A 24,128-nucleotide genomic window follows, 5' to 3' on the forward strand; every position below is an offset into this window, starting at 1 on the left:
TTGAGGTACATGTCCTTGACTGGAATTGAACCCTCAACTCTCCAGTCTGTGTGCCGACACTCTCTCCACTGAGCCAAACTGCCTTAAAAATGAAATGGATAAGCAGATAGAAATGTTCCCTGTGCCAGGGGCTAGGGATTCCACAGTAAGCTCATATCTCAAGAAGAAGAGAAACAACAACCAGATAAGCACTTATCAGGATGCACCAAGGGGAGTGAAAAATAGCCCAGGAGGGTGAGGATCTACAGCAAAAAAAGTTATACCAGGATTTTCTTTCTTCTTCTTCTTCTTTTTGTTGTTGTTGTTTTTTTGTTAATCTTCTGTAGCAGAGGTCACCTACTGGGTCCGTGAGGTCCCAAAGGTTGGTAACCGCTGCTCTGGAGGATATTTCTTCCACTGATTTTTAGAGAGAGTGGAAGGGTGTGGGAGAGACAGGGAGAGAAACATCAATGTGAGAGTGACGCATCGATTGGTTGCCTCCCACATGTGCCCCAACCTAGGTATGTGCCGTTGACCTGTATAGGACTGGACCCTTCAGTCTATAGGCAGAAACTCTTACCACTGAGCCAAACCAGCCAGGGCTCTGTGAGGATTTTTTACTGTGTGTGTGTGTGTGTGTGTGTGTGTGTGTGTGTGGCACACTTAACCCCTGTATTGTTCAAGAGTCAAGTGTATATCACATTCTCTTTATCCATTCACAGAGCAACATTTAGGTTGTGAATATGCTGCCATGAACATGGGGGTCCAGATATCTCTTTGAGATACTGATTTCTTTTAGGTATATACCCAAAAGTGGGATTCTGGGTCATATGATAATTCTGTATTTAATTGTTTTGAAGAAATTCGTACTGTGTTTCATAGTGTCTGTACCCATTTAGATCCTCCAGCAACGAAGCTCCAGGCTTCCCAACTGGTTGGCTCTGAGTAAGGAGATTTGATTCGATTTTTAAAAAAAATATATATGTATTTATTGATTTCAGAGAGGAAGGGAGAGGGTGTATGTGTCCTGATCAGGAATTGAACTCATGACCTCCTGGTTTATATGTCACGCGCTATCACTGAGCCATGCCAGCCAGCTGGGCTCCATTTGGTTTTAAAGGGTCCCTCAGCCAAGGCCAGTAAGTGAAAGATTGACAGAAAACTTTCTTCCAGAGATCAGGTCCTGGATGCACTACGAGGATGCTCCAAGAATGGGTCAGCACCTCCAGTAAGAAGCTCTTGACAGAATGAGCCAGAATCTGACCTGATTCCCAGTTTATAGGGGATTCCTGGGAATGGAAGGATATCTTGAGTAGCACCACAAAAATGCCACCCGACAAATCTAGGATATGAAAAGTTGTACAGCCTTGGCCAGTGTGGCCAGGTGGGTTGGAGCATCGTCCTGTGCACTGAAAGGTTGTAGGTTCGACTCCTGGTTAGGGCACATACCCAGGTTGTGGGTTCTTTCCTCGGTCAGGACACCTATGGGAGGCAAAACAAATTAATGTTTCATTCTCACATCATGTTTCTTTCTCTCTCTCTTTCCCTCTCCCTCTTTTCTTCTTTCTCTCTCTCTAAAAAAAAAAAAAAAAAAAAAAAAAGAAAGAAAGAAAGAAAGAAAAAGAAAAAGAAAAATTGTACAGGGCAAAGGACACATTTCTTCAAGAAATAAGTGGTGAGTGGCAGGTGTGGCTTACTAATAGTGGTTGAGTGTCGACCTGCGAATCATGAGGTCAGGGTTCGATTCCTGGCTAGGGCACATGCCTGGATTTTAGGCTCAATTCCCAGTAGAAAGCAGGCAGGAGGCAGCTGATCAATGATTCTCTTTCATCATTGATGTTTCTATCTCTCCCTTCCTCTCTGAAACAAACAAACAAAAAGTGGCACAGAAGCCCTAACAGCTTTGGCTAAGTGGATAGAGCGTCAGCCTGCAGACTGAAAGGCCCCAGGTTCGATTCCGGTCAAGAGCATATACCTTGGTTGTGGGCACATCCCCAGTGGGGGATGTGTAGGAGGCAGCTAATCAATGTTTCTCTCTCATTGATGTTTCTGGCTCTTTATCCCTCTCCCTTCCTCTCTGTAAAAAAATCAATAATATATATATATTTTTAAAAAGTGGCACACAAAATGTTAGAGAATGGTTGCAGATTTCAAAGATATAAGAGCTTTAAACAAAGATGTGAGAGGGTTTAAACAAAGGCACTGTATCGTGAGGCTTTGGGTCTTGGTTTGAACAAACCCAGTTATAAATTACGTCTAGGAAACTGTCAGGAAACATGAGCACCAACACTGAAGAGCTGCTAACAGTGAGGGGTGCAAGACTAGGCATTGTGGTTGTAATTTTTTCTTTTCTTTCTTTTTTTTTTTTTTTTTTTTTTTTGTAGAAAAGCAAGTAAGATGGCAGCAAAATCATACTTAGGACAGTGGAACAAGAAAGGGAGTGGAAGAAGCAACAGGAGAGCTAGGCTGGGCTGTGTTGACACACTGGGGAGTCAGAGCAAAGGGGCCTTGGAGACAGGTTTGGGGGTGAGCCCTGGAAGAAATGCTGCTGCCCACTGCTCCCCTGGTTGCAGGCCTCACTTCTGTGAGGTCCCTTAGAGGCTGGGGGAGGGGATTGTGGGGGGAGGAGAGAGGGAAAGGAATGGGGATCCGGGCACGTGTCCTGAGGGAGAGCACCTGTGGTTGTAACCTTTGAAAAGCAAATTTTAAAGGGGGGAGTTATTGTTTTAAAAAGTTAAGCCTCTTTGTTGCAGATGAAATTTTGGATACAGATACATTATAAATGTATATAATGCTCTGAATTGTACACCAATGGCTAAAATGATATTGTGATGAATACTTTACCACACACGCCCAAACTAAAACCATCATAACGCATGACACCTTTCACACTGATGGAGTCCAATTCCATCCTTCCTTGCAGAAAGAAGTTTGCTAGTATTCCTGACCCCATGCTTCGCTGGATGTGAATTTTGAGCGCAAAAGAAAGCCAGCCATCGCTTTAATTTAAAAGGAGGAAACCTTAAACATCACTCATTCCTTTTCACGTCACACTGTTGATGTGAGGCATGTCCAAACCTGTGAAGAATGTTTATGAGAGTATTTGAGCTAACCTGATGGCAATTGCAGGGAATCAAAATCTCAATGGATCAAGAAGAGCTCCAGAGAATGGCAGTTTTGCAGCTTATTTTGTACCTCAGAACCAGAGGAGGGGGGTAGGGTGGGTTACAGAAAATCTATTGGTGGTGGGTTTATGGGATGGGAGAAAGCAAAGGCGGAAGTAGGGGTGGCAGGGCGGAGCCGGGGGAATCTCTGAGATTGGATGAAGAGTAAAACAGGATGCGTGCTCCTTTTACAGGACGGTGAGCAGTTACAGCACATAGAGATGGTATGTGGAGGAACAAGATAACAGGGGCTTCTGTGTGCTCAGCTCTGGTTCCTTGGGTGTGCCCTGAGGGGTCTGGGAAAGATTACTCTAACATTTCAAAGGAATGCTGCCTAAGATGCAAAAAGACAGGCTCACTTAGGAAAGGTTGACCTTTGTCAAGGAAGCTCCAGGCCCAGGACGGGCTACGGGCCATGACCTGCTTTTAGTTAGAAATTATGTTCGCACTGTCCTATGTGGTTACTTTCCGTCTGTGTTTACAAGGCGTCGTGCAGGCCTCCCCTGAGCTTATCAGGTTTAGTATGTGGTCCCTTTTATTGCCAGAGCACTGACATACTAACACGTAGTAATAGTACTAGTACATCCCAGAACTTAGCTGGTATTTTGTTTCTATTAAGTCCCAAAATTTTTCACATTTCTTTTTTGAAAGTTAGTAGATCTCTCAGATGCTACATCCTCAGTTAGGCTGTGATGAGCTGGAAGTGGCAAAGTTAGGATCCGATCCCAGTCTCATCATATCACTGTACTGGGCTACCTCTACAGAACATAAGCCAAAAATAAAGTGATCACATGGTGGGGGGTGGGGCAAACACAAAACTTTAGGCCCTGGCTGGGCAGCTCAGTCAGTTAAGAGTGTTGTCTCAATACACTGAGGTTGCAGGTTTGATGCCAGGTCAGAGCACATCCAAGAATTAATCAATGAATGCATGGATAAGTAGAACAACAAGTCCATGTCCTCTCTTGCTTTAAAATCAATAAATTAAAAAAAATTAATGATACATGCATTGCTAACGCATTCAGGGGTCAGATAAACTGTTGGCAAATTACTTTGAAATTCCTAGAAAAAGGAGCTGGATGGACAGGTGGAGAGAAACGTACTAAAGCAAACTGAACCCAGGGGCTCATGGCAGCTCCCCAATAACTCCCTCAGCTTTACTGGAATTTGGAATTTTGAAAATTGTCATAAAACTAGCAGAAAAGTGGATGAAATAAAAAGCAGGAAGGTGATGGTTATTAAATGGGATTGGTGATCATACTTGGTCTACTTTTGTATTTGAAAACTTCTTTGCTAACTGACAAATAGAACGATGCTTCTGGCTTCTTAAAGGGGAGGAAAAGGGTTTAAAAAAGCGGAAGTAGAGTTAGGGTTTGTTTCAGAATCCGCTTTTAGATGGGAGTTCCCAGGGATTGGATGGGCCATTTTCAGGCTTTCCCTGGCTGAGGCCCACCCTGTGCAAGGTCCAGGCCAGCTGTTCGGAGGTTACCTTCTCCCCACCCCCCTCAGCCTCCGGGAAGTAAGCCCAGCACAGGCCCCTCCTCCCACATCTGGTACTGATGTCAACAGCCAGGGTGGGCGGGGGCCGTGTTTTTCAGCTCCCGCCCAGCCTCCAGGGAGGGGTGGACGCCCCCATCCCCGCCCCTTACTCACAATGTCAGACACTGTCACACACACCAGGCTCTGCCACGGGGCTGGATCACAGGCCAGAAACAAACTTTTATTACAAAACAGGGACCTTCGAGTCACAAGGCCAGCAGATCTGGTCTCTTCCCTGACACAGGGAGTTGAAATCTGTTCCCTACTCGTCCCTCTAGCCCCTTCCCCCGTTTCTACGTGGGACTTTGAGTAGGGACGGTGGGTCAGTATGTGTTGAGGGGGTAGGAGAGCCTTCCAATATGGTTATATAACCTGGTCCGAGGGTCCCCATGTGTCCTAGTTTACTTGGTTCCAGCTCTGTGTGTGTGACTGCACAATGGGGGTATGTTCGTATTTGGGAGAATTTGGGGACCAGGGTGCTTAGAAAGGGTCCTTTAAGGCTGAAAGTGCAAAGGCCAGGGGGTGACTGTCTCAACAGGAGTCAGGACGAGGCCAGATGAGCGCTGGCTGTGTGGTCCAGTGGCTGGGAGCACGTAGCTGGTGAGTTACATTCCTGTATAAGGTGTGGACCCGAGGGCTGAGGACAGTCTTTCTGCGAGGTGACATGACCCAGGAAGGGGCATGCTCCCTGCCTCTGGGGTACTGTTAAGTGTGCTTAGTGAAGAGGGCCTGTGGGCCGAGAATACAGTGGCAGCTGAACTCCCACACATGGGTTGTGAGCCCAGGGGACTTACGTTGTATGCACGTTGGTGGGTTATCTGGGCATGTGGTTATGACTCCAGAAAGACTGGGTTTATGTCTATAGAAAGCTTGTGTGGCTGAGTCGCCTTGTGGTTGTGTATGGGTGTGTGGTTCAGTGAGTGTGGCCCTGTGGACGACTATCTGTGTGACTAACTCTCAAAAGCAACTACAGGTGTGTGAGTGTGATTTCCCGTGGTATAGATATGGCTCTGGACATGGCCTTGTCCAGGCCCAAGGTCGAGACTGCTACCTCCCAATGCCCTCTCCTTCATTTGTTCCACACGATGGAGTGGGATGGAGGTCAGCGGGGCCGAACTTGCAGCTGGAAGGTTGGAGGGATGTTGAAAAGGCCACTGACAGCTGGCTGGAGACTCAAGGCACCCACTGGGCACGGGCTCTCCAGGGAGAAGGCCTGCAGGATGGCGGTGACGAGAAGGAACAGCTCCGCTCGCACCAGGCCCTCCCCAGGGCAGACGCGCTTCCCTGGAGGAGAGAGGGAGATAGGGCTGGGCTAACCTTCGCACACCCCAGCCAGCAGGTGAGCAGAAGCCAGCCCAGTAGATACCTAAGGAGAAGGGCAGGAATGCCTCCTGCCTCTTGAACCTTCCATCTACATCCAGAAATCGGCCTGGGTTGAACTCCTCTGGCTGCGTGAAGACTTCGGGGTCATGCAGGACAGAGCCCAGGAGGGGGAAGACCTCAGTGCCCTGGGGGGAAATCACAACAGAACTACAAATATCTCTCACCACCAAGTTTTGGGCGGCAGAGCACAGGAATCTGCACTGTCACAGACACTGGTTCACAAAACGTAATAGCATCCACATGTAACAAGCTTATTATGGGCCAAGCAGTTTATTAAGCATTTTATGTATATATATAACCTCACATGTAATAGGTACATGTCTTCCGCTTACACACACACAAGCACACATATAAACTCACTATGTTTTAACAAGCCTAGGAAGCAGTTACTAATATGATCCCCATTTTAAGGCCCAAGGAACTTAAGCAATTTGCCCAAGGCAATATTTGACACAGCAAGAGCTTGTTATTTCTATCTATCTATTTATTTTTATATTTTTTATTGATTTCAGAGAAGGAAGGGAGAGGGAGATAGAGATAGAAACATCAATGATGGGAGAGAATCATTGATCAGCTGCCTCCTGCACATCCCTTATGGGGGATTGAGCCTGCAACCCAGGCATGTGGCCTGACTGGGAATCGAACCAAGGACCCTTCAGTCCATAGACCAATGCTCTATTCACTAAGCCAAACCAGCTAGGGCCAGAGCTTGTTATTTTTAAAGTAGAGGCCTGGTGCATAAGATTTGTGCACTTGGGCTGGGCATTCCTCAGCCCTGCCTGCGCCATTTCTCAGTTTGGGAGCCCTTGGGGGATGTCCAACTGCCGGCTTAAACCAGCTCTCCACCGTGAGCCCAGCTTCTGGCTGAGCAGCACTCCCCCTGTGGAAGCAAACTGACCACTAGGGGGCAGCTTCTCTGTTGAGTGTTTGACCCTGAATAACCAGTCATTCCACCCTTGGGTCAATTTGCATATTAGCCTTTATTATATAAGAATATAGGATTGTTTTAAACTTTGAGGTATGCTGTGATTCTGGAGGCCTGGAGTTCAGCTCTTTGCCATTCTGGTCTTCGGGAGGTGAAGGCAAAGGTAGGTGGGTGAGGTTGTGTACAACGGCTCCCTCTGCTTAAGTTCAGGAACAGTGGCAGCCCCTTGAGCTGAGATCAGAGTTGCCATGTTCTCAGGACTGTGTTGGAAGGTGAAGAAAGGTAGGGAGTGAGGAAAGCGAGGGACTTCCATTGCTAGGAACTCTGGCTAATGGATTCTGAGCCGGGGAGATGAGGGGACTACAGGAAAAGACAGGGTCATGCTATTGCTATTAAAACAATAGAAAGGAAGATAGCTGTGGTTAAAGCATAGGCTTGGGTTAATAGCTTTCCCTGACCACTTGTGGGCTGGATGAGCCTGGCAAGGCTTCTAACCTTTTTAAAAAATATATTTTTTTATTGATCTTAGAGAGTAAAGGAGAAGGATAGAGACATAGAAACATCAATGATGAGAGAGAACCATCGATCTGCTGTCTCCTGCACACCCCCCACTGGGGGATCGAGCCCACAACCTAGGCATGTGCCCTTGGACAGAATTGAACCTGGGACTCTTCAGTCCACAGGCCGATGCTCTTATCCACTGAGCCAAACCAGCTAGGCCTCAGTTCTCATCTGTAAGATGGGCATGTTAGTGGTGTAGGATTGCTCTGAAATTTAAACATCTGGCACAGAGCAGATCCTCAATCATTATTACTGTTGTCACCATCAGTAGTGGTTGTCATTGCACAGTCACTGTGTTAACAATAGTCCCTGCTGCTGCCTCATGCACAAGACTGCCACCCCCCAGGTACCGAGGGCCACATTGGTGCTTTACAGACATAGCCTCATAAGACTCCTTGCAATCCTGGTTAATACTATTACCTTTCCCAATTTAGAAGAGGGATAGGTGGAGGCTCAGAGGGGGAAGTGATTTGCCCAAGGTCCCAGATAAAAGACTGGATTGCAACTGCCAAGGATTTATTCTACTACAATGAAGCTCAAGAAGGAAGCAGTTTGTCAGAAGGAGCCTTAGGTTTCTGAAGAAACATCGCCCCCTGGTGGTGTTAGCACCAAGTTGCTCTCTAGTAAAGGATAGGAACTGAGATGGGGAGGAGGAGGAGGATGAAGAGGAGGAGGGGGAGGAGGAGGAGGAGGAGGAGGAAGAGAGGAGAAGGAGGAGGAGGAAGAAAAAGAGAAAGAAGAGGAGTAGGAGAAGGAGAAGAGAAAAGATACAGAAAGAGAAAGACCAAGATCCAGAAAAAGTCAGAGAGACACAGATAACAAAAGACTTAGGCCTAAGGCAGATATACTACTGGGCATGGCTGCACTGAAGACCCACCTGGGGCAAGGTGTACCCTCGGAAGCAGGTAGTCTTCGTGAGGGCTCGGGGTATCCCCATGGGCACCAGTGCCAGCAGCCGCTGCGCCTCATGCAGAACCGCGTCCGTGTACGGGAGGCGAGCTCGGTCTCCCAGGCCTGGCGCCCGGCCAGCACCCAGCTCCCTTGTCAGTTCCTCGTGCACGCGCTCTGCGGCAAGAAGAGGACTGGAGGTCAGAGGAGGGGTAGGGAATCAAACCTGGGACCCTTCAGTTCGCAGGCCGATGCTCTATCCACTGAGCCAACCCAGTCAGGGCTCCTTGGAGCATATTACCAGCTCTATACTGCTCCTCACCATCCCAGCTTCAGTTCCTGCCTGTGCTCTCAGGACCCCAATTTGTTTTCCAACTCCTGTCCTGGGTGCCTCCTCACAGGTGGTCCCAGGCCCCTCACACTTCAGATGTCCCAGACTGGCCTCGGTCTCTTCCCTGAGACAGTCTCTCATTCTTTCTGTTCCCATCTTGGGGTAGCCCCCGGGGCCTCCAGGCCCCTGGCCAGAGCCCTAGGCCTGTCCCTGGATGTATCGCTCTCCATCTCTCTCTACCACCTGCCTACTGGGCCCCTTCTTTTCTCCCTACTGTTTGACCCAGCCCTGTCCTCTCCCACTCCGGTTCCTACCCAGGCTTCCCACCTACTTCATGCAAGCCCAAAGAATTTTTTAAAAATGCTAATTGGCCCCACCTCCCCGGTTCAACATCTTTCCATGGATCCCCATTGCCCAGGATTAAGGGACAAGGCCCCGGAGACATCTCCTGCCTCATTTCTCACTACCAGCAGTCCCTCTGCTTCACGGTCCTTGGACATCCCACATGCCGGGCTCATGGTCACCTCCAGCCCCTGGCTCAGGCTGCCCACTCTCCTGAACATTCTTCCTCTCCAGCTCTCGCTTCTGTTACCAGGGTAGGCAGACAGAAAAGGCTCCTACCTTGGACCTGAGGGTATTTCAGCAGGAGCAGGAGGATGTAGCGGACCGTGGCGCTGATGGTCACCGTCCCCGCGAACAGCAGATAAATGACGGTCATCAGCATGTTCTTGTCGGTGAATTCTGTGTCTGAATCGCATTCCTCCTGGAAGAAACCGGGCAGAGGGACTCAGAGAACACAGCCTGCAGGTGGCGGGGGCCGTGCAGCTGGGCTTGGGGTAGCACAGCAAGTTCAAGTTTGGTCAAGGAGTTTAAATAAATGTTTGGAAAAGCCAGGATGTGGGCTCTTGATATTATTCTGTTTGGTTGAAATGTTTTTACAAATGAAAGAGAATGACCACATAAACATGCAAACAGAAAATGACAAGTGCTGGTGGGACGTGGGGAAAGGGGAACCACAGTCGCCATTGGTGAGAATTTAAAATGGTGCAGCTGCTCTGGAAAATGGTATCACAGTTTCTCAAAAGAAAATTCAAATAGAATAACCCAGCAATTCCACTTCTGGACTTATCTCCAAAAAGACTGAAAGCACGCCGGGACCGGTTTGGCTCAATGGATAGAGCGTCGGCTTGGGGACTGAAGAGTCCCGGGTTCGATTCGGGTCAAGGGCATGTACCTTGGTTGCGCGCATATCCCCAGTAGGGGGTGTGCAAGAAGGCAGCTGACTCTCTCTCATCGATGTTTCTAACTCTATCTCTCTCCCTTCCTCTCCGTATAAAATCAATAAAAATATATATATATTAAAAAAAAAAAAAAGACTGAAAGCAGGGTCTCGAAGAGATTATTTGTGCACTCATATTCACAGTGCTGTGAGCCACAGTCACTAAAAGGTGGAAGTAAGCCAAATGCCCTCACTGGATGAATGCATACTTGACATGTGATCTATCCATACAATGGAATAGGATTCAGCCTTAAAAAGATTATATCCCTTGCTCAGATAGTGTGGCTCAGTGTTGGAGCGTCTACCTATGAACCAGGAGCTCACAGTTCAATTCCTGGTCAGGGCACATGCCTGGGTTGTGGGCTTGATTCCCAGTGTGGGGTGTGCAAAAGGCAGTCAATCGATGATTCTCTCATTATTATTTTTTTAAATATATCTTTTATTGATTTTTTATAGAGATGAAGGGAAAGGAATAGTTAGAAACATTAATCAGCTGACTCTTGCACACCTCCTACTGGGGATGTGCCCACAACCAAGGTACATGCCCTTGACCAGAATCGAACCTGGGACCTTTCAACCCACAGGCCGATGCTCTATCCACTGAGCAAACTGGTCAGGGCGATTCTCTCTCATTATTGATGATTCTAATCTCTCTCTCCCTCTGCCTTTCTCTCTGAAATCAATAAAAATATACTAAAAAAAGAGAAAGGAAATCCCATCATATGCTATAATGTAGATGGACCTGAGGACATGATGCTAAATGCAATAAAGTAGTTATGGTCTCACTTACACGAGGCACCCAGAGAAGGCAAGTTAATGAAGACAGAAAATAGACTGGTGCTTGCCAGGAGCTGGGGCCGGGGGAATGGGGCGATGCTGAGAGGATAGCACTTCAGCTTTGCAAGTTGGAAGGAGTATTTGGTTGCACAACAATATAAACACACTTAACACTAGTGAAGCGTACACTCAAAAATGGTTAAGATGGTGAATTTTATGTTATGTGTACTTTACTACAATTATTTTTTTAATTAAAAAGGTATAAGAAAGAATTGGGGCCACACAGATAAGAAAAAATTCTCTCTCCATGAACAAGGTGGATAGCTCCCATAATTCCAAAGTTTGTACAATGCAAAATTAGTTATTTCCACAGGAGTCCCCTGAAATCTCCTTTTCTCACATAACAATAAATTGTTCTTATATAATTAATAAATCAGACTTTTTAGTATAAGGGGCTAATGCAAGTTTTCATAAAGAAATAACTAAGTCTCAGGAAGTGTCCTGTGTGGGTAGGGGGAGCAGGGGTGGGGAGTGAGGTGAAGCAATGGTGGCCATTGCTAGTGGCAGGTCACTGGGCATGGGGTGAGGTTGGAGGGCTGAGAAAGGAGAAATGCAGGAGACTCAGATACTCATGACGTGCGGTGGGGAGAGGCAGAGAGAACAATGCACTGGGAAGAGGAGATGTGCACACACACGCACAGACACACCTGGGTGGCAGGCAGCCAGGCCACCGTCCCCATTCAGGAGCGGCTACAAACCTCCACCTCCCCTTACCTTTGCCATCTTCAGCAGGAAGGCATCCACAACATCGCGTGGAGGGCCCGCGGGGTCCAGGCTCCCCTGGTGCTGCTTCACCTGCTCCATGGCGAAGGTGGCCACGATGCCCACGTGGCTGAGGAGCTGGGTTTGGGAGCCTGGGAGGCGCTGCAGGAGCCAGGAGAACATCTCATAGGCCTGTTGGGAGAAGGGCAGCTGTTTCCATGGGGCCTGGCCCTGCATCCAGGTGGAGGGGCAGGTGGATGGGTGCTCTGGGGGTTACCTGGAAGAGGTAGGCAAGAACATTTGGGGAAAGTGGTTGGAGAGGGGTCTCACCGCTTACCTGGCCCCAAGGGGAGCTGATCCCCAGCAGGATGCCACCGGCAGCCTGGACCACAGCCTGGAACTCCTTATCCTCGTAGGGGAATCGGAGGCCCACAGTGAGGGAGCAGACAACGTTGGAGGTGGCCTGAGCCAGAAGCAGGGAGGGGTCAAATGGCTGTCCTGGTGGGGAGGGGGCAAGGAGGAGTGTTGTGATGGATTCGGAGAGGACCAACTCCATGGGGGCCAAAAACAATCACCAAGAGAAAGGCATCGAGACAGAGACAGACAGACAGGGTCAGAGAAACAGACAAGGACAGAGAGAAAGAGACAAATAGGGACACAGATAGACAGGCAAGGAGAGAGACGAGGCAGAAAAGTGCTGTGACGATACCAGGGGCACAGAGACTCTTGTCAGGGAGACGGCCAGACAGAAACAGAGTAAAGGAGGAGCTAGAGGTGGAGGTGCATAGAACCCCAGCCCAGCCATCATGGGAGGGTCCTCCCCACACTCACTCAGGACCCCGGGGACCCTGGGCTGCCTCTGCCCTGCTCACCTGCTGTTCCCTGGAAGGCCTCCACCAGACACTGGGCCTCGGTCTGGATCAGCTCCTCGCCTTCTCGCCTCCCCATGCCCAGGTCCCGCAGAGTGAGCAGGGTAAATCTCCTCAGCTGCCTCCACCGCTCCCCATTGGAGAAGAAAAGCCCTGCACGGAAGGCTAGACTCAAGGAGGGACCGGCCCCTCTCTCCATTCCCCAGGACTACCCCTTCCTCCCAGTGAAGTGCCCAGAGGGGGTTCTTCGGGCCTGTCCTGAGTCTACATCTACCAAGTCCGGAGATAAGGACTAAGTAGGTGCTTAACAAATACCTGTCCTTGGGGCATGGGTGACATTTTCCTGAAAAGTTGGTAACTGGGATCATCCAGGCTCCTATTCTGTGATCAACCAGGTCAGTGAAGACTCCTTCCTTCCTTCCTTCCTTCCTTCCTTCCTTCCTTCCTTCCTTCCTTCCTTCCTTTCTTCTTCCTTCATCTTTTTACTACTCTTTGTACCCACCCATACCTTTATTCTTCCTTGCTCTTCATCCTTCCTTCCACTAATGTTTAGGGAGTACTGTGTGGTCCCTGCCCCACGTTGTCTGGAGGTTGAACCGGGGTGTGTGTGTGTGTGTGTGTGTGTGTGTGTGTGTGTGTGAAGAGGATGCAGTGGCAGCTTTCCTCCCTCATCTCAGAGACCTGCCCTGGATAGACCTGTCCCCACTCTGAGCTCAGTGTTCCCGCTTATAGAATTCTGGCCTGTATTGCCTCTAGGATGTCTCCTCCCAAGTGTTCCCTACCCACCACCCCTTCACTGTGTCCCCAGCTGGCCTCAGCACCTCTCCTCCCCCCTGTTCTTAGCCTCACCACCCCTATCCCTGTTTGGAGCCATGGACTCCTCCCCTACTTCCAACCCCCATTCCAACACCAAGGCCCAGCCATGATCCAGCCCAGCCCTCTCCCTGGTTTCCTACATAGCAACCAGGGACCTTTCTAACCCTGCACCCTTTCCCTGCTTACTATCTATCGCCCCTCCAGAAAATCCAAAGCCCGAACGCCGTGCAGGACTCAGGCCCTGCACGACCTGAGTCATGAAGCTAACTTCAGCTTCATTACTCATCCCACTACAGTCGCACTGCCTTCTCATTTCCTCAGAGGTGTCAGGATTCCCCCTCTATGCCTGTTCCCCTGCCTGGATCACTCAGCTCTCCACCCTCCCTGAACTAACTCCATTTATTCTTCATGTCTCAACTCAAATGTCATCTCCTCTGAGAAGCCTTCCCAGATTTCTCCCATTCTCCCCATTCTCCCCCCACACTGTAAAGGGGACACCGCATCTTTCTCAGTTACTTCTGTATCCCCAGCACCCAGCGCAGGACCAGGCATAATGAAAACCTGTCAGCTGAATGGGTGTACACTTCTCACGCCCATGCTGGTCTCCACCAGGAACACCTTTCTCACTCATCCTGTGAGTCTCCGCTCAGATTCCCCACCTTTCCGGAAGACACCCCCAGCAAGCAGGCTGGGTCAAGAGCCTCGTCCTATTCCTAGAGTCCCAGGGCTTCCCCCATCCTCGCCCTGACCCCTCTGCCAGCCCCTCCCTCATTCCTGATCTCTCCAGACTGTCACTTTCTGGTGACAAGTCTGACTACCCCCCAGGTAAATCTCTGTGAGGAAGCCAAACTGGGCAGTTTAGTCACTGCTGGGCGGGACTCAGTCTTAGCACAGATAATAGTTTCTACATTAGGTGTTTACACATCAGTTAAGGCCCAGTGCCTAGAAAGTTTGCCCCTCCCTCCCTGCCCTGGGGGTTTCACCTGGACCAGAGATAACCCTACCACACCCTGGGGACTACCAAGTGCTTGCTTGGTGCAAAGCCCAGTCCTCATTCAATCCTCACTGCATCTCCATGTCCAGGCACTGTTATCGTTCCATTTTATGGAGGAGGAAACCGAGGCACTGTGCCCTGCAGGAAGGTCACGTGCATGCGGAAGCAGGCTCCCCTCGTGACTCACCGTGGCCGTCGAAGGTGGGGTCCAGTGTTGCCAACATTCCCCGCCCACTGAACTCCTCGGCCTGGCCTCCCAGGGCCTCCTGCACAGCCTCGTGCCCAACCAGGACCACCACACGCCGCCAGGGCCCCAGGTGCACGGTGAACACCGGCCCGTACTTCTTACTCAGCTGGGTTCAGAGAGAGAAACGGGGTGATGCCTTTTCCAGTCTCCAAGTCTCCATCATGGCCCCTGTCGCTGGATGGGCCACCTGCTAGAAACTACCCCTCCCCACCCCCACCCACCCAGGTCTACAAACTCTCTCCCCAGCCCTGGCTAGCAGCTATGCTATATATCACCTCCTGAAAAATCTAACTTCTGACTTGGATAAGGTGACCAGAACTCCGGCTCTTGGCGAGACTGTCCTCAAAAAATCGGGACAGTCCCGCCAAAAGCGGGAGGTCTGGTCACCTTAGACCTGGGGCAACCCAGAACCCTCCCCTGCCCTCCCAGTTCAGGCGTGAGGCAGCAGAGATGGGCAGCTGCGGTTCTGGCCTCCCAACTCTCCGCACCCACAATGCAAGCCACCCTTTCTGTCACTGCTAAATCCTCAGATTCTGAAGCACATACTGCTGGGCATCTACCATCCCCGCCCCAGGACACCCCTCCAACCCCCATTCCTGTGGCATGGGGAGCCTCTGGCTTCTTCCACCCACTCCTCATCCCAAAGGTTGGGACTGCCTCACGGTCTTTCTCGCTCTCCCACCCTCCCCTGTCCCAGGAGCTCGCAGCTCCACCTGCCCCTCACCTCCACCCCTCTGTGCTCCGCAGGCAGGTTCCTGGAACCCTCCAGCCCCGGCCTCCACTTTCCCCCCTCCCCCCAGGGACCCCTTCCTCTTCTCGGCTCGTCCTTAGGAGAGAGAGCGCACCGGCCTCTCCCCAGCATTTCCTCTCCCGGGACAAACCCAATACCATCCCGCTGTCAGCGCCTCTCCTGGCTCCCGGCTCCCCTGCCCGCTGCCTCCGCCCCAGGGTTCTGAAGGTTCCTTTGCCCTGGGACCCCTGCTCCTGAATCCCGCTTCCCTGCTCCTCGCCTCACCCCCCTTCCACAGTGCTGTCCCTTCTCTCCCCAGGCAACGCCCGGCCCTGGGTCTCTGCCCCCGCCCCACCCCAAGGATCGCGGCCCCTCTGTCTGGGACCCGTGCTTGTCTCCTCCCTGGGACCCCGAAACCTCTCTGCCCGCCACTCTCGTTTCTCTCCTCGCAGCCCCCCTCCCTGTCCTGGACCGGCACCCCTGCCCGTCCCCCAACCCCTCCAACCAGGGCACCCCGCCGCTCCTCACCCGCAGGAGCCCCGAGTACAGCGCCCCGGGCCGGAGCTGCAGGAGGTTGCCCAGCAGCGGCAGCGGCGCGGGCCCGGGGGGCAGGCGGCCTCGGGTGCGGGTCGCGGACAGCGCCAGCGGCAGCAGCAGGAGCAGCAGGAGCAGCAGCAGCAGCGCCCAGGTGCCGGCCGCCTCCATCTCCGCAGGTTGGCTCCGTCCCCAGCTCCCGGACGCTCCCCGCCGAGGGCAGCTCCCTTCCAACTAAGTCAGGTGGGGGAGGCGGGGCCGCGAGCTCCCCACCCTGCCTACCGGTGGGATTCTCTCCCCGCCCAGGGTCAGGGACACACTCCCTCCAGTCTCACAGCGCCTGGGGCCTCTGTGGGGCGTGGACAGACTGTGGGAACCTGGAAACCCGGGACTTGGCAGCAGCCTCTAGGAGGCCACACCCGGAGCCTGGCGGTGATCACCCCCGCCCCCTGCGTTCTCCCCCGCACCCCCCTCGCCATTGCCATCCCCAGGTCCCACCTCCCTTCCCATTGTTATCAGGGTTCAGCTCCCGGGCGCTCGAGCCGCCAGGGCAGCTCCCTTCGGGTTCGCCTGTGCCCGCCCGCGTGGGGTCTTTGAGCCTGTTTCCTCCGCACCGGACATCTCCCCCGGGAGCTGGGAAGAGGGGCCTGACCTCTCACAATAAGAAATGTGAGGTTCCGACAGGTAAATCCTAGGCCACACAGCTAACAAGCGGCAGAGCTGGGATTTGAACCCAGGTCAGTCTGAATGATCGGCTGAATCATTCCTTTATTGAGCGATATGTATCGTGGTTAGGGCCATCAAGTCTGAAGCCAGGTTACCTGAGTTCTGTGGACAAAAAAGGGGTCACATGCTCACCTGACAAACCCCGGGGTGGCCTTGCAAACTCAGGGACCTACAGGAACACAGAGGATGGTTTGAAATGAAAACTTTTTAACTAAAAGCAGTTGATAGTCACGTCTTAGGCTAGACTCTTTCCTGACAAAAGTGAAACTTGTCCTTAACTAAGCCTGTCTTATCTTTGGCACCTGGGAGAGCACACCTTTGGAATGTCAGGGTGATGCCCCTTTTCTGGAGACCATAAATCCTCTCACTGATCTGTTCATTGTTGACTGTTAATAATCCTCTACCACCTGTGCAAAAGAAAGTATGTGTCTGTCATTTTACTTTTTATCCAACCCCAGAGGTTTCCCGCTTTGCTTTCTCCCACCTCTTTAATCACGAATGAATTTCCTGTAACCCACTTACGTCTTCTCTTTTGACTGTAATGTATATATTTTATGTAATGATTTTATGTAATGACTGTAATGCGAAACTGCCATTCTCTGGAGCATTATCTCAATCCGTGGAGTTTTTGCTTCCCAGCAATTGTTGACAGTTTGGCTCAAATAAACTCACAGAAATTCTCTACAGGTTTGAATGCTTCTTATATTGATAGTTCACAGCCTAGCTTCTCTGTCCCTTTGTTAAGTCTTGTAAAATAGGGATCGTTTTCAAGATTAAGTAGGTGTACGCGTGTCCACAGTTTAAAACAGGGCCAGGTGAATATAGAACAAGTGTTAAAGGCATGTTAGCTAATATCCTTTCAACTAATTGTTATTGAGGTCTAACTACAAACAAGACTTTCTTTTAGACCTAGGGATGCAGCTCTGAGCAACAGAGACATGGGCCCCGCCTCCTCCCTGAACTCTTATCCACAAGCAAATGAAGTTATAAATTAAGATGGTCCTGACCATGGCTGGTGTGTTCAGTGGTTAGAGTGTCAGCCCTGGAACCCAAGGGTTCAATTCCCCATCAAAAGCACATACCTGGGTTGCGGGATTGATCCCTGTCCAGGCCAGGGTGTTTTGGGAAGGCAACCAACCGATGTGTCTCTCTCACATTGATGTTTCTCTCTCTGTCTCTCCTCATTCCCTACCTTTCACTCTCTCTAAAAAATCAATTGGGGAAAAAGATAATTTCAGGTAATGCAAAGGCCTGCCGGGGGATGGGCTTGTTGAAGAAGATGGTTACAATGCTGGTCCATGTTGTTTGGTTCAAAGCTGTACCCCTAGGGTCTAGAGCAGTGCCTGACACACAAGAGGTGTTCAATAATATTTGATTCGTCAAAGATTGAATGTAGGAGATGAGGTCAGTAAGGTTGAGAGAGGCCAGTAAGCCAGGGCAAGTAAATAGGGAAACTGAGATAGATAGCTGAACAAACTGATTTTTTACAGAGAGGAAGAGAGAGGGATAGAGAGTTAGAAACATCGATGAGAGAGAGACATCGATCAGCTGCCTCTTGCACACTCCCTACTGGGGATGTGCCCACAACCAAGGTACATGACCCTGACCGGAATCGAACCTGGGACCTTTCAGTCTTCAGGCCAGCGCTCTATCCACTGAGCCAAACCAGTTTCGGCTGTATCAGACTTAAAATATATATATATATATATATATATATATATATATATATATATATATATATATATTATTGATTTCAGAGAGGAAAGGAGAGAGGGGAGAGAGAGAGAGAGAGAGAGAGAGAGAGAGAGAGAGAGAGAGAGAGAGAGAGAGAGAGAGAGAGAGAAACATCTATGAATCAATGATGAGAAAGAATCATTGACTAGCTGCCTCCCACACACCCCACACTGGGGATCGAGCCTGCAACCTGGGCATGTGCCCTTGACTGGAATTGAACCCGGAACCCTTCAGTCTGAAGGCCAGTGCTCTATCTGCTGAGCTAGGGTGAATTGGATCAGTTTTATTTGACTTAATGTGTATGTGTGTGTGTGTGTGTGTGTGTGTGTATGTTTGAAATTTTATTGTTGAGACTATTAACAGATGTCCCTCTTTCCCCCCTATTGAACCCCTTCACCTGGCTCCCAACCCACCGCAACCCTTCACCACCGTTTGTCTGTCCATGGACAATGCATACATGCATATAAGTTATTTGGTTAATCCCTTCCCTCCTCCTTGCCCCCTTCCCCAGAGATTCATCTGTCTGTTTCATGTTTTCATGCCTCTGGTTACATTTTATTCATCAGTTTATTTTGTTCATTAGATTCCATATATGAGTGAGATCATGAGATACTTGTCTTTCTCTGACTGACTTATTTCTCTTAGCATGATGCTCTCCAGGTCCCTCCATGCTATCTCAAAGGATAAGAGGTCCTTCTTTTTTATTGTTGCATAGTATTCCATTGTATAAATGTACCACAGCTTTTTTTTTTTTTTTTTTTTTTTATCTACTCATCTACTAATGGGCACTTAGGGCTGTTTCCAGATCTTGGCTATTGTAAATAATCTACTATGAACATAGGGTTGCATAAATTCTTACTGGTTGGTATTTTGGGTTTCTTAGGATATATTCCCAGAAGTGGGATCACTGGATCAAAAGGCAGTTCCATTAAAAAAATTTAAAGCTAATTAATTAATTAATTAAGTTTTTATTTATTTCAGAGAGGAAGGGAGAGGGAGAGAGAGAAACATCAATGATAAGAGAGAATCATTGATCAGCTGCCTCCTGCACACCTCATACTGGGGATTGAGCCTGCAACCTGGGCATGTGCTCCAACAGGGAACTGAACCATGACCTCTTGATTCATAGGTTGATGCTCAACCACTGAGCCATACCAGCCAGGAGGCAGTTCCATTTTTAATTTTTTGAGGAAACCCCACACTGTTTTCCATAGTGACTGCTCTAGTCTGTATTCCCACCAGCAGTATACTTGGGTTCCCTTTGTTCCATGTCCTCACCAGCACCAGCACTGGTTGTTTGTTGATTTAATGATGGTAGTCATTCTGGCAGGTGAGCTGGTACCTCATTGTCATTTCAGTTTGCATCTCTCTGGTGATTAGTAATGTTGATCATTTTTCTATATCTCTCTTGCCATTCGTATGTCCTCTTTGGAGAAGTGTCTATTCAGTTCCTCTGCCAATGTTTTAATTGGATTGTTTGTCTTCCTTTTGTTGACTTGTATGAGTACTTTATGTATTTTGGAAATTAAATCCTAATCAGATGTATCAGTGGCAAATGTGTTTCCTCATATAGTTGGTTCCCTGTTCATTTTGATGCTGGTTTCTTTTGCTGTGCAGAAGCTTTTTAGTTTGATGTAGTCCCATTTGTTTATTTCTTTCTTTGTTTCTCTTGCCCTAGGTACTGCTATGTGAGATATCGGAGGTTTTGCTGCCTATGGTTTCTTCTAGAATTTTTGTGTTTTTCTGACTTACATTAAAGTCTTTTATCCCTTTTGAGTATATTCTTGTGCATGGTGTAAGTTTGTGGTCTAGTTTCACTTTTCTGCTTATATCTATTCAATTTCCCCAACACCATTTATTGAAGAGACCATCTTTACTCCACTGTATGCTCTTGCCTCCTTTGTCAAATATTAATTGAGCATATCTGACTTTAATAAGGCATATTGAGGCTGGGCTATTAACGAAAACTTGGAACCTAATTTGGACAATACCAGGTCAAACCCCAGAATCCTCTAAGCTGCTTTCATTTTTGGGAGAGGGAAAGATAAGATTCCTCTGAGTCTTTCAAAGTTAATCAGTAGCCAATCTTTAGATATGACATGTCTAAATGTATTGTAGTTGAGATAAGAAAATTTGAAGCTTATCCTTTGAGACCTTATATCCTGTTGTAATAACTATATTGTGTCCTTTTGGGAGTCTAGAAATGTTCTAGAGCATAAAAGTTAATCATCCACATAATGGATTAGAGTGGAATATCAAGGGAATTTAACATAATTTCAGCTTTTAATATCTGGGAGAAATAGGTGGGACTTTTGTATATCCCTGGGGCATTGCTGTCCAAGTAGACATACGATCTTCCCAGGTGAAGACAAAAAGATACTGTTGTCTTTTTTCTACTGGAATACTGAAAAAAGACACTACATAAATCTATTACTAAAAAATATTGGCAGTCCAGAGGAATGGCTGATAATCAGGAATGTATGTGGATTTGGAAGCACAGGATGTCTGGGAATAACCATCTTATTTATAGCTCTGAGATCCTATACAAATCTCCATCATTTCCCATTTGCTTTATTTACTGGAAGAATAGGAGAATTTCAGGGTCTTGTACATAAAATTATAAGTCTCATTAGGTCTTAAAAGATAATTGATGCATATTAGGTAGAGGCAAATATTATCAATAGTCATGTTTTTTAAAAATATGTTTTTATTGATTTTTTAGAAAGAGAGAATGGGAGAGAGACAGAAACACTGCTCGGCTGCCTCTGCACACCACTCCTTGGAATCAAGCCTGTAACCAGGGCACGTGCCTTGACCAGGAATTGAACAGTGACCTCTTGGTGCATGGATGGATGCTCAAACATTGAGCCACACTTGCCAGGCTCAATAGTTATTTTAACAGGAGTGGCTGACTTGATCTCACCAATATCAAGTTGCCAGGTCCAAAGTTGCATTGGAATGTCCTGCAACCAATGTTCAATTTCAATATTATTTTCCTCTTATAGAAGTTCCTTTAAACTCATTATTTCCCAATTGGTACACAGGCCTGGATGATATCTGAGGATAGCTGTATCCATCTGATATTGGCAGCTTCTCATCCTTGAGGAGTTTTGCAACATGGATGGATCTTGAGAACAGCATGCTAAGTGAAATAAGTCAGTCAGAAAAAGCTAAGAACCACATGCTTTCACTCATATGTGGGATATAAAACTGAAACTCGTGAACACAAACAGCAGTGTGGTAATTGCCAGAGGGAAGGGAGTGAGAGGAGAAGGTGACAGGAGAAGATTTGACTTTGGGTGGTGGGCACATGGTACAATATACAGACCTTGTAACAGAGAAACCCATACCTGAAACCTATTTGTTCATGTTGACCAGTGTCACTCCAATACATTTAATTTAAAAAAATCCTCTACAGGAGTATGCCAGCAAATCTTACTCAGCTCTTCTGTTTCATTGATCTCAGAAACCAGAAGGCATATTAATTGGAATAGGTCAGAATAGCTGGTGTCATATGTTCTAACAGTTAAAGCACATTCCTTTGCAAACCCATTGGGGTCAGGGAAACCTTTAGTTAAATTTCTTACTCCTAAATGAGGAACCTATGTAATAATATGAACAATAAAGATTGATTAAGACAAAAATAAATAAATAAATAAATAAATAAATAAATAAATAAATTTATTACTCCTGCTCTAGTCCAAGGAACATATACAATAACTGTTAGCCCTCTGCCTGAGATAGGCTTTTCCCTGAAGAGAACTGCCAGAATTGCTGGATTATCTTTTTTTTTCTTTCCCAGATGAACCAAACATTGTATTTAATTACTAGAGGCCCAGTGCACAAAATTTGTACTCAGAGAGGAGGTGTCCCTCAGCCCTGTTTACACCCTCTCCAATCTGGGACATCCCCCTCTGCTAGCTTGCCTGCCTACCTGATGGCCCCTTAACTGCTTCCCTGCTGGCCTGATTGATGCCTAACTGCTCCCCTGTCACCTGATGGCCCCCAGCTGCCCTCCCCTACTAGCCTGATAGCCCCCGACTGCCCTCCCCTGCCTCCTCCACCAGGCCCCGCCTCCCCTGTGTCTGTGGCCATCTGTGACAGGGCCACTACACAATATCCCTAGAAATCTTGTGATAACATTAGGGCATGATGACCAGCTAGGCTATTATTAATATAGATAACAAGCACTCACTTATTTGCTACTTAAAAAACATTCAGGCCTCTACTGAAAATACTTCCTTTATAATTTCCAGAACATTATTTTGCTCTAATCACATCATTTCCCACTCAATCCTGGATCTGTTGACTTGAAATCACATTTGTCCTGTGCACTACAGGAAGCTATAGGAGACTTCACTCGTGTCACTGGATTTCTTGATCCCTTATATTTTCCATCACCCACTGCAACATTTAGTTCAACTTCGCAGAAACATTTGAAAAACAGATCTTTGTGCAATAACCCAGGCACCCTCCAGGGTTTTAAAAGTGAATAATGTTACTTGTGCAAGTCAGAATATGATACCAGTTAAATGGTGACAGCTTTGCCAATAAACGAGAAAATGCTCTTCCATGGCTAGGAAGGGAGACTGCCACAGTGACAGGTCTCAAAGACACATGGCGATATCCTTGTCTTACTTTCCATCCTTATTTCCCCTGGGCCAATAGGGAGTGCTAATGGAGGAGATATAGAGGACATAGAGGGGAAGGAGGGCAAATTCAGACAAGAAAGCTCAGAGAGCAAATATAGTGGAAGAGCTATACTATTAAAAGGGGAAAAATAGAGAGTTGGCATTTATCAGCTTCAGAAGCCTTTTTTTTTTTTTAGTTCAGAGATGATTTCTAAAGTACCTTATTAACTTTAAAAAAAGATTTTATCTGTGCTCCTCCTAAAAGATTCTAATTTCCAAATCAATATATGCTTCCCATTCATCCAGTTTAATTTTAGAGCCAGAATTTTCTAAATTTCGTATGCAAAAATTAATTTAAGCACTCAAAACTGCACTTTGGCCATTTTAAGTCGATATAATTTTTAATCAAATCTTTCCATTTCTGTGAAGTACTTACAAGTAAAAGCTTTCTACTTATTATATATCTTTAGGAGTATTAATGGGGGATAAAGGTGTTTTGGGGGGGTGGGAAGTTTTGGCCTTGGAGGCAAAACACCTTTTGCTGAATAAATGAGAGCCCGAAATTGTTCGGCTCTGAAGGGGCAGTTCCCCCCTCCAGCTCATCTTGGGTATTCTTAGGTGACTAGGAATCTTTGTGGAGCTGTGAGGGGGCATCCCCTATGACGTGCAGGAGCCTCATGGGGAATTCCAATTCAACTGTATTTAGCAATTGACTCATCCAGGGATGTGCATATAAAGGTTGGTCACCTAGTACTCTGAGTCCTCATGGCTGTATTAGACTGACAGAGAGAAAATATGAAACACATAAGAGAGTTGATGCTTCTCAGGAGGTGAGAGCCTTGTGGAGCACAACCCATAATACCGTATTTCCCCCCAAATAAGAAATCCTCTGAAAATAAGACCTACTTACAGGTTTCCTTCTGAGTGAAATATAAAGCATCCCCCTGAAAATAAGGCCCCCCTTAGGCTAAATATGAGAGATTTGGTCCACTGATTCTGAAAGAAATGGAGTCATAAGAAATTCACCAGGAAATTTAGGAATTGGATTGTTATGATGATGTTCCAGAAGATGATGACATGATTGTCATTGAATAAATGAGTAAATTCTTGATACTGTAGGATTCACAGTTTGTCTGGTTTGTGTTGACTACTGTACTACCATACTGTATACAGGTAATAAATTTTCTTTATTTTCATTTAACAATAAATGTGTACCATATTCTTCTTTATGGAAAAATAAGACATCCCCTGAAAATAAGACC

The 24,128-nt window shown here is 47.8% G+C and overlaps 1 protein-coding gene and 1 non-coding gene across 2 annotated transcripts; both read right to left on the minus strand.

The window, feature by feature from the left end:
• Nucleotides 1–5,377: 5,377 nt before the first annotated feature.
• On the minus strand, nt 5,378–16,088 carry LOC118702310 (cytochrome P450 2S1). Its single transcript, XM_036408155.2, has 9 exons — nt 15,770–16,088; nt 14,452–14,617; nt 12,458–12,607; nt 11,923–12,083; nt 11,598–11,777; nt 9,389–9,530; nt 8,426–8,613; nt 6,046–6,187; nt 5,378–5,963 (listed from the first exon to the last, which is right to left on the minus strand). Exons 1-9 carry the CDS (start codon nt 15,944–15,946, stop codon nt 5,782–5,784), a joined length of 1,488 nt encoding a protein of 495 aa, XP_036264048.1. The 5' UTR covers nt 15,947–16,088; the 3' UTR covers nt 5,378–5,781.
• Nucleotides 16,089–22,728: 6,640 nt separating this feature from the next.
• On the minus strand, nt 22,729–22,858 carry LOC118702463. The gene has a single exon (XR_004982732.1). It is a non-coding gene; the product is annotated as a small nucleolar RNA SNORA24 (small nucleolar RNA).
• Nucleotides 22,859–24,128: the final 1,270 nt, after the last annotated feature.

The sequence above is a fragment of the Pipistrellus kuhlii genome, unplaced genomic scaffold (assembly GCF_014108245.1).
Source record: "Pipistrellus kuhlii isolate mPipKuh1 unplaced genomic scaffold, mPipKuh1.p scaffold_m20_p_38, whole genome shotgun sequence".
NCBI lineage: Eukaryota > Metazoa > Chordata > Mammalia > Chiroptera > Vespertilionidae > Pipistrellus > Pipistrellus kuhlii.

Excerpts from the sequence above, each read along its gene's own strand:
- LOC118702310 (XM_036408155.2), bottom strand. The coding sequence starts at position 15,946 with ATGGAGGCGGCCGGCACCTGGGCGCTGCTGCTGCTGCTCCTGCTGCTC. Across the intron at positions 11,778-11,922 it reads TCAGCTCCCCTTGGGGCCAG|GCCTATGAGATGTTCTCCTG; the intron begins GTAAGCGGTGAG and ends TTCTCCCAACAG. Across the intron at positions 9,531-11,597 it reads TCCTGCTGAAGATGGCAAAG|GAGGAATGCGATTCAGACAC; the intron begins GTAAGGGGAGGT and ends GGTTTCTTCCAG.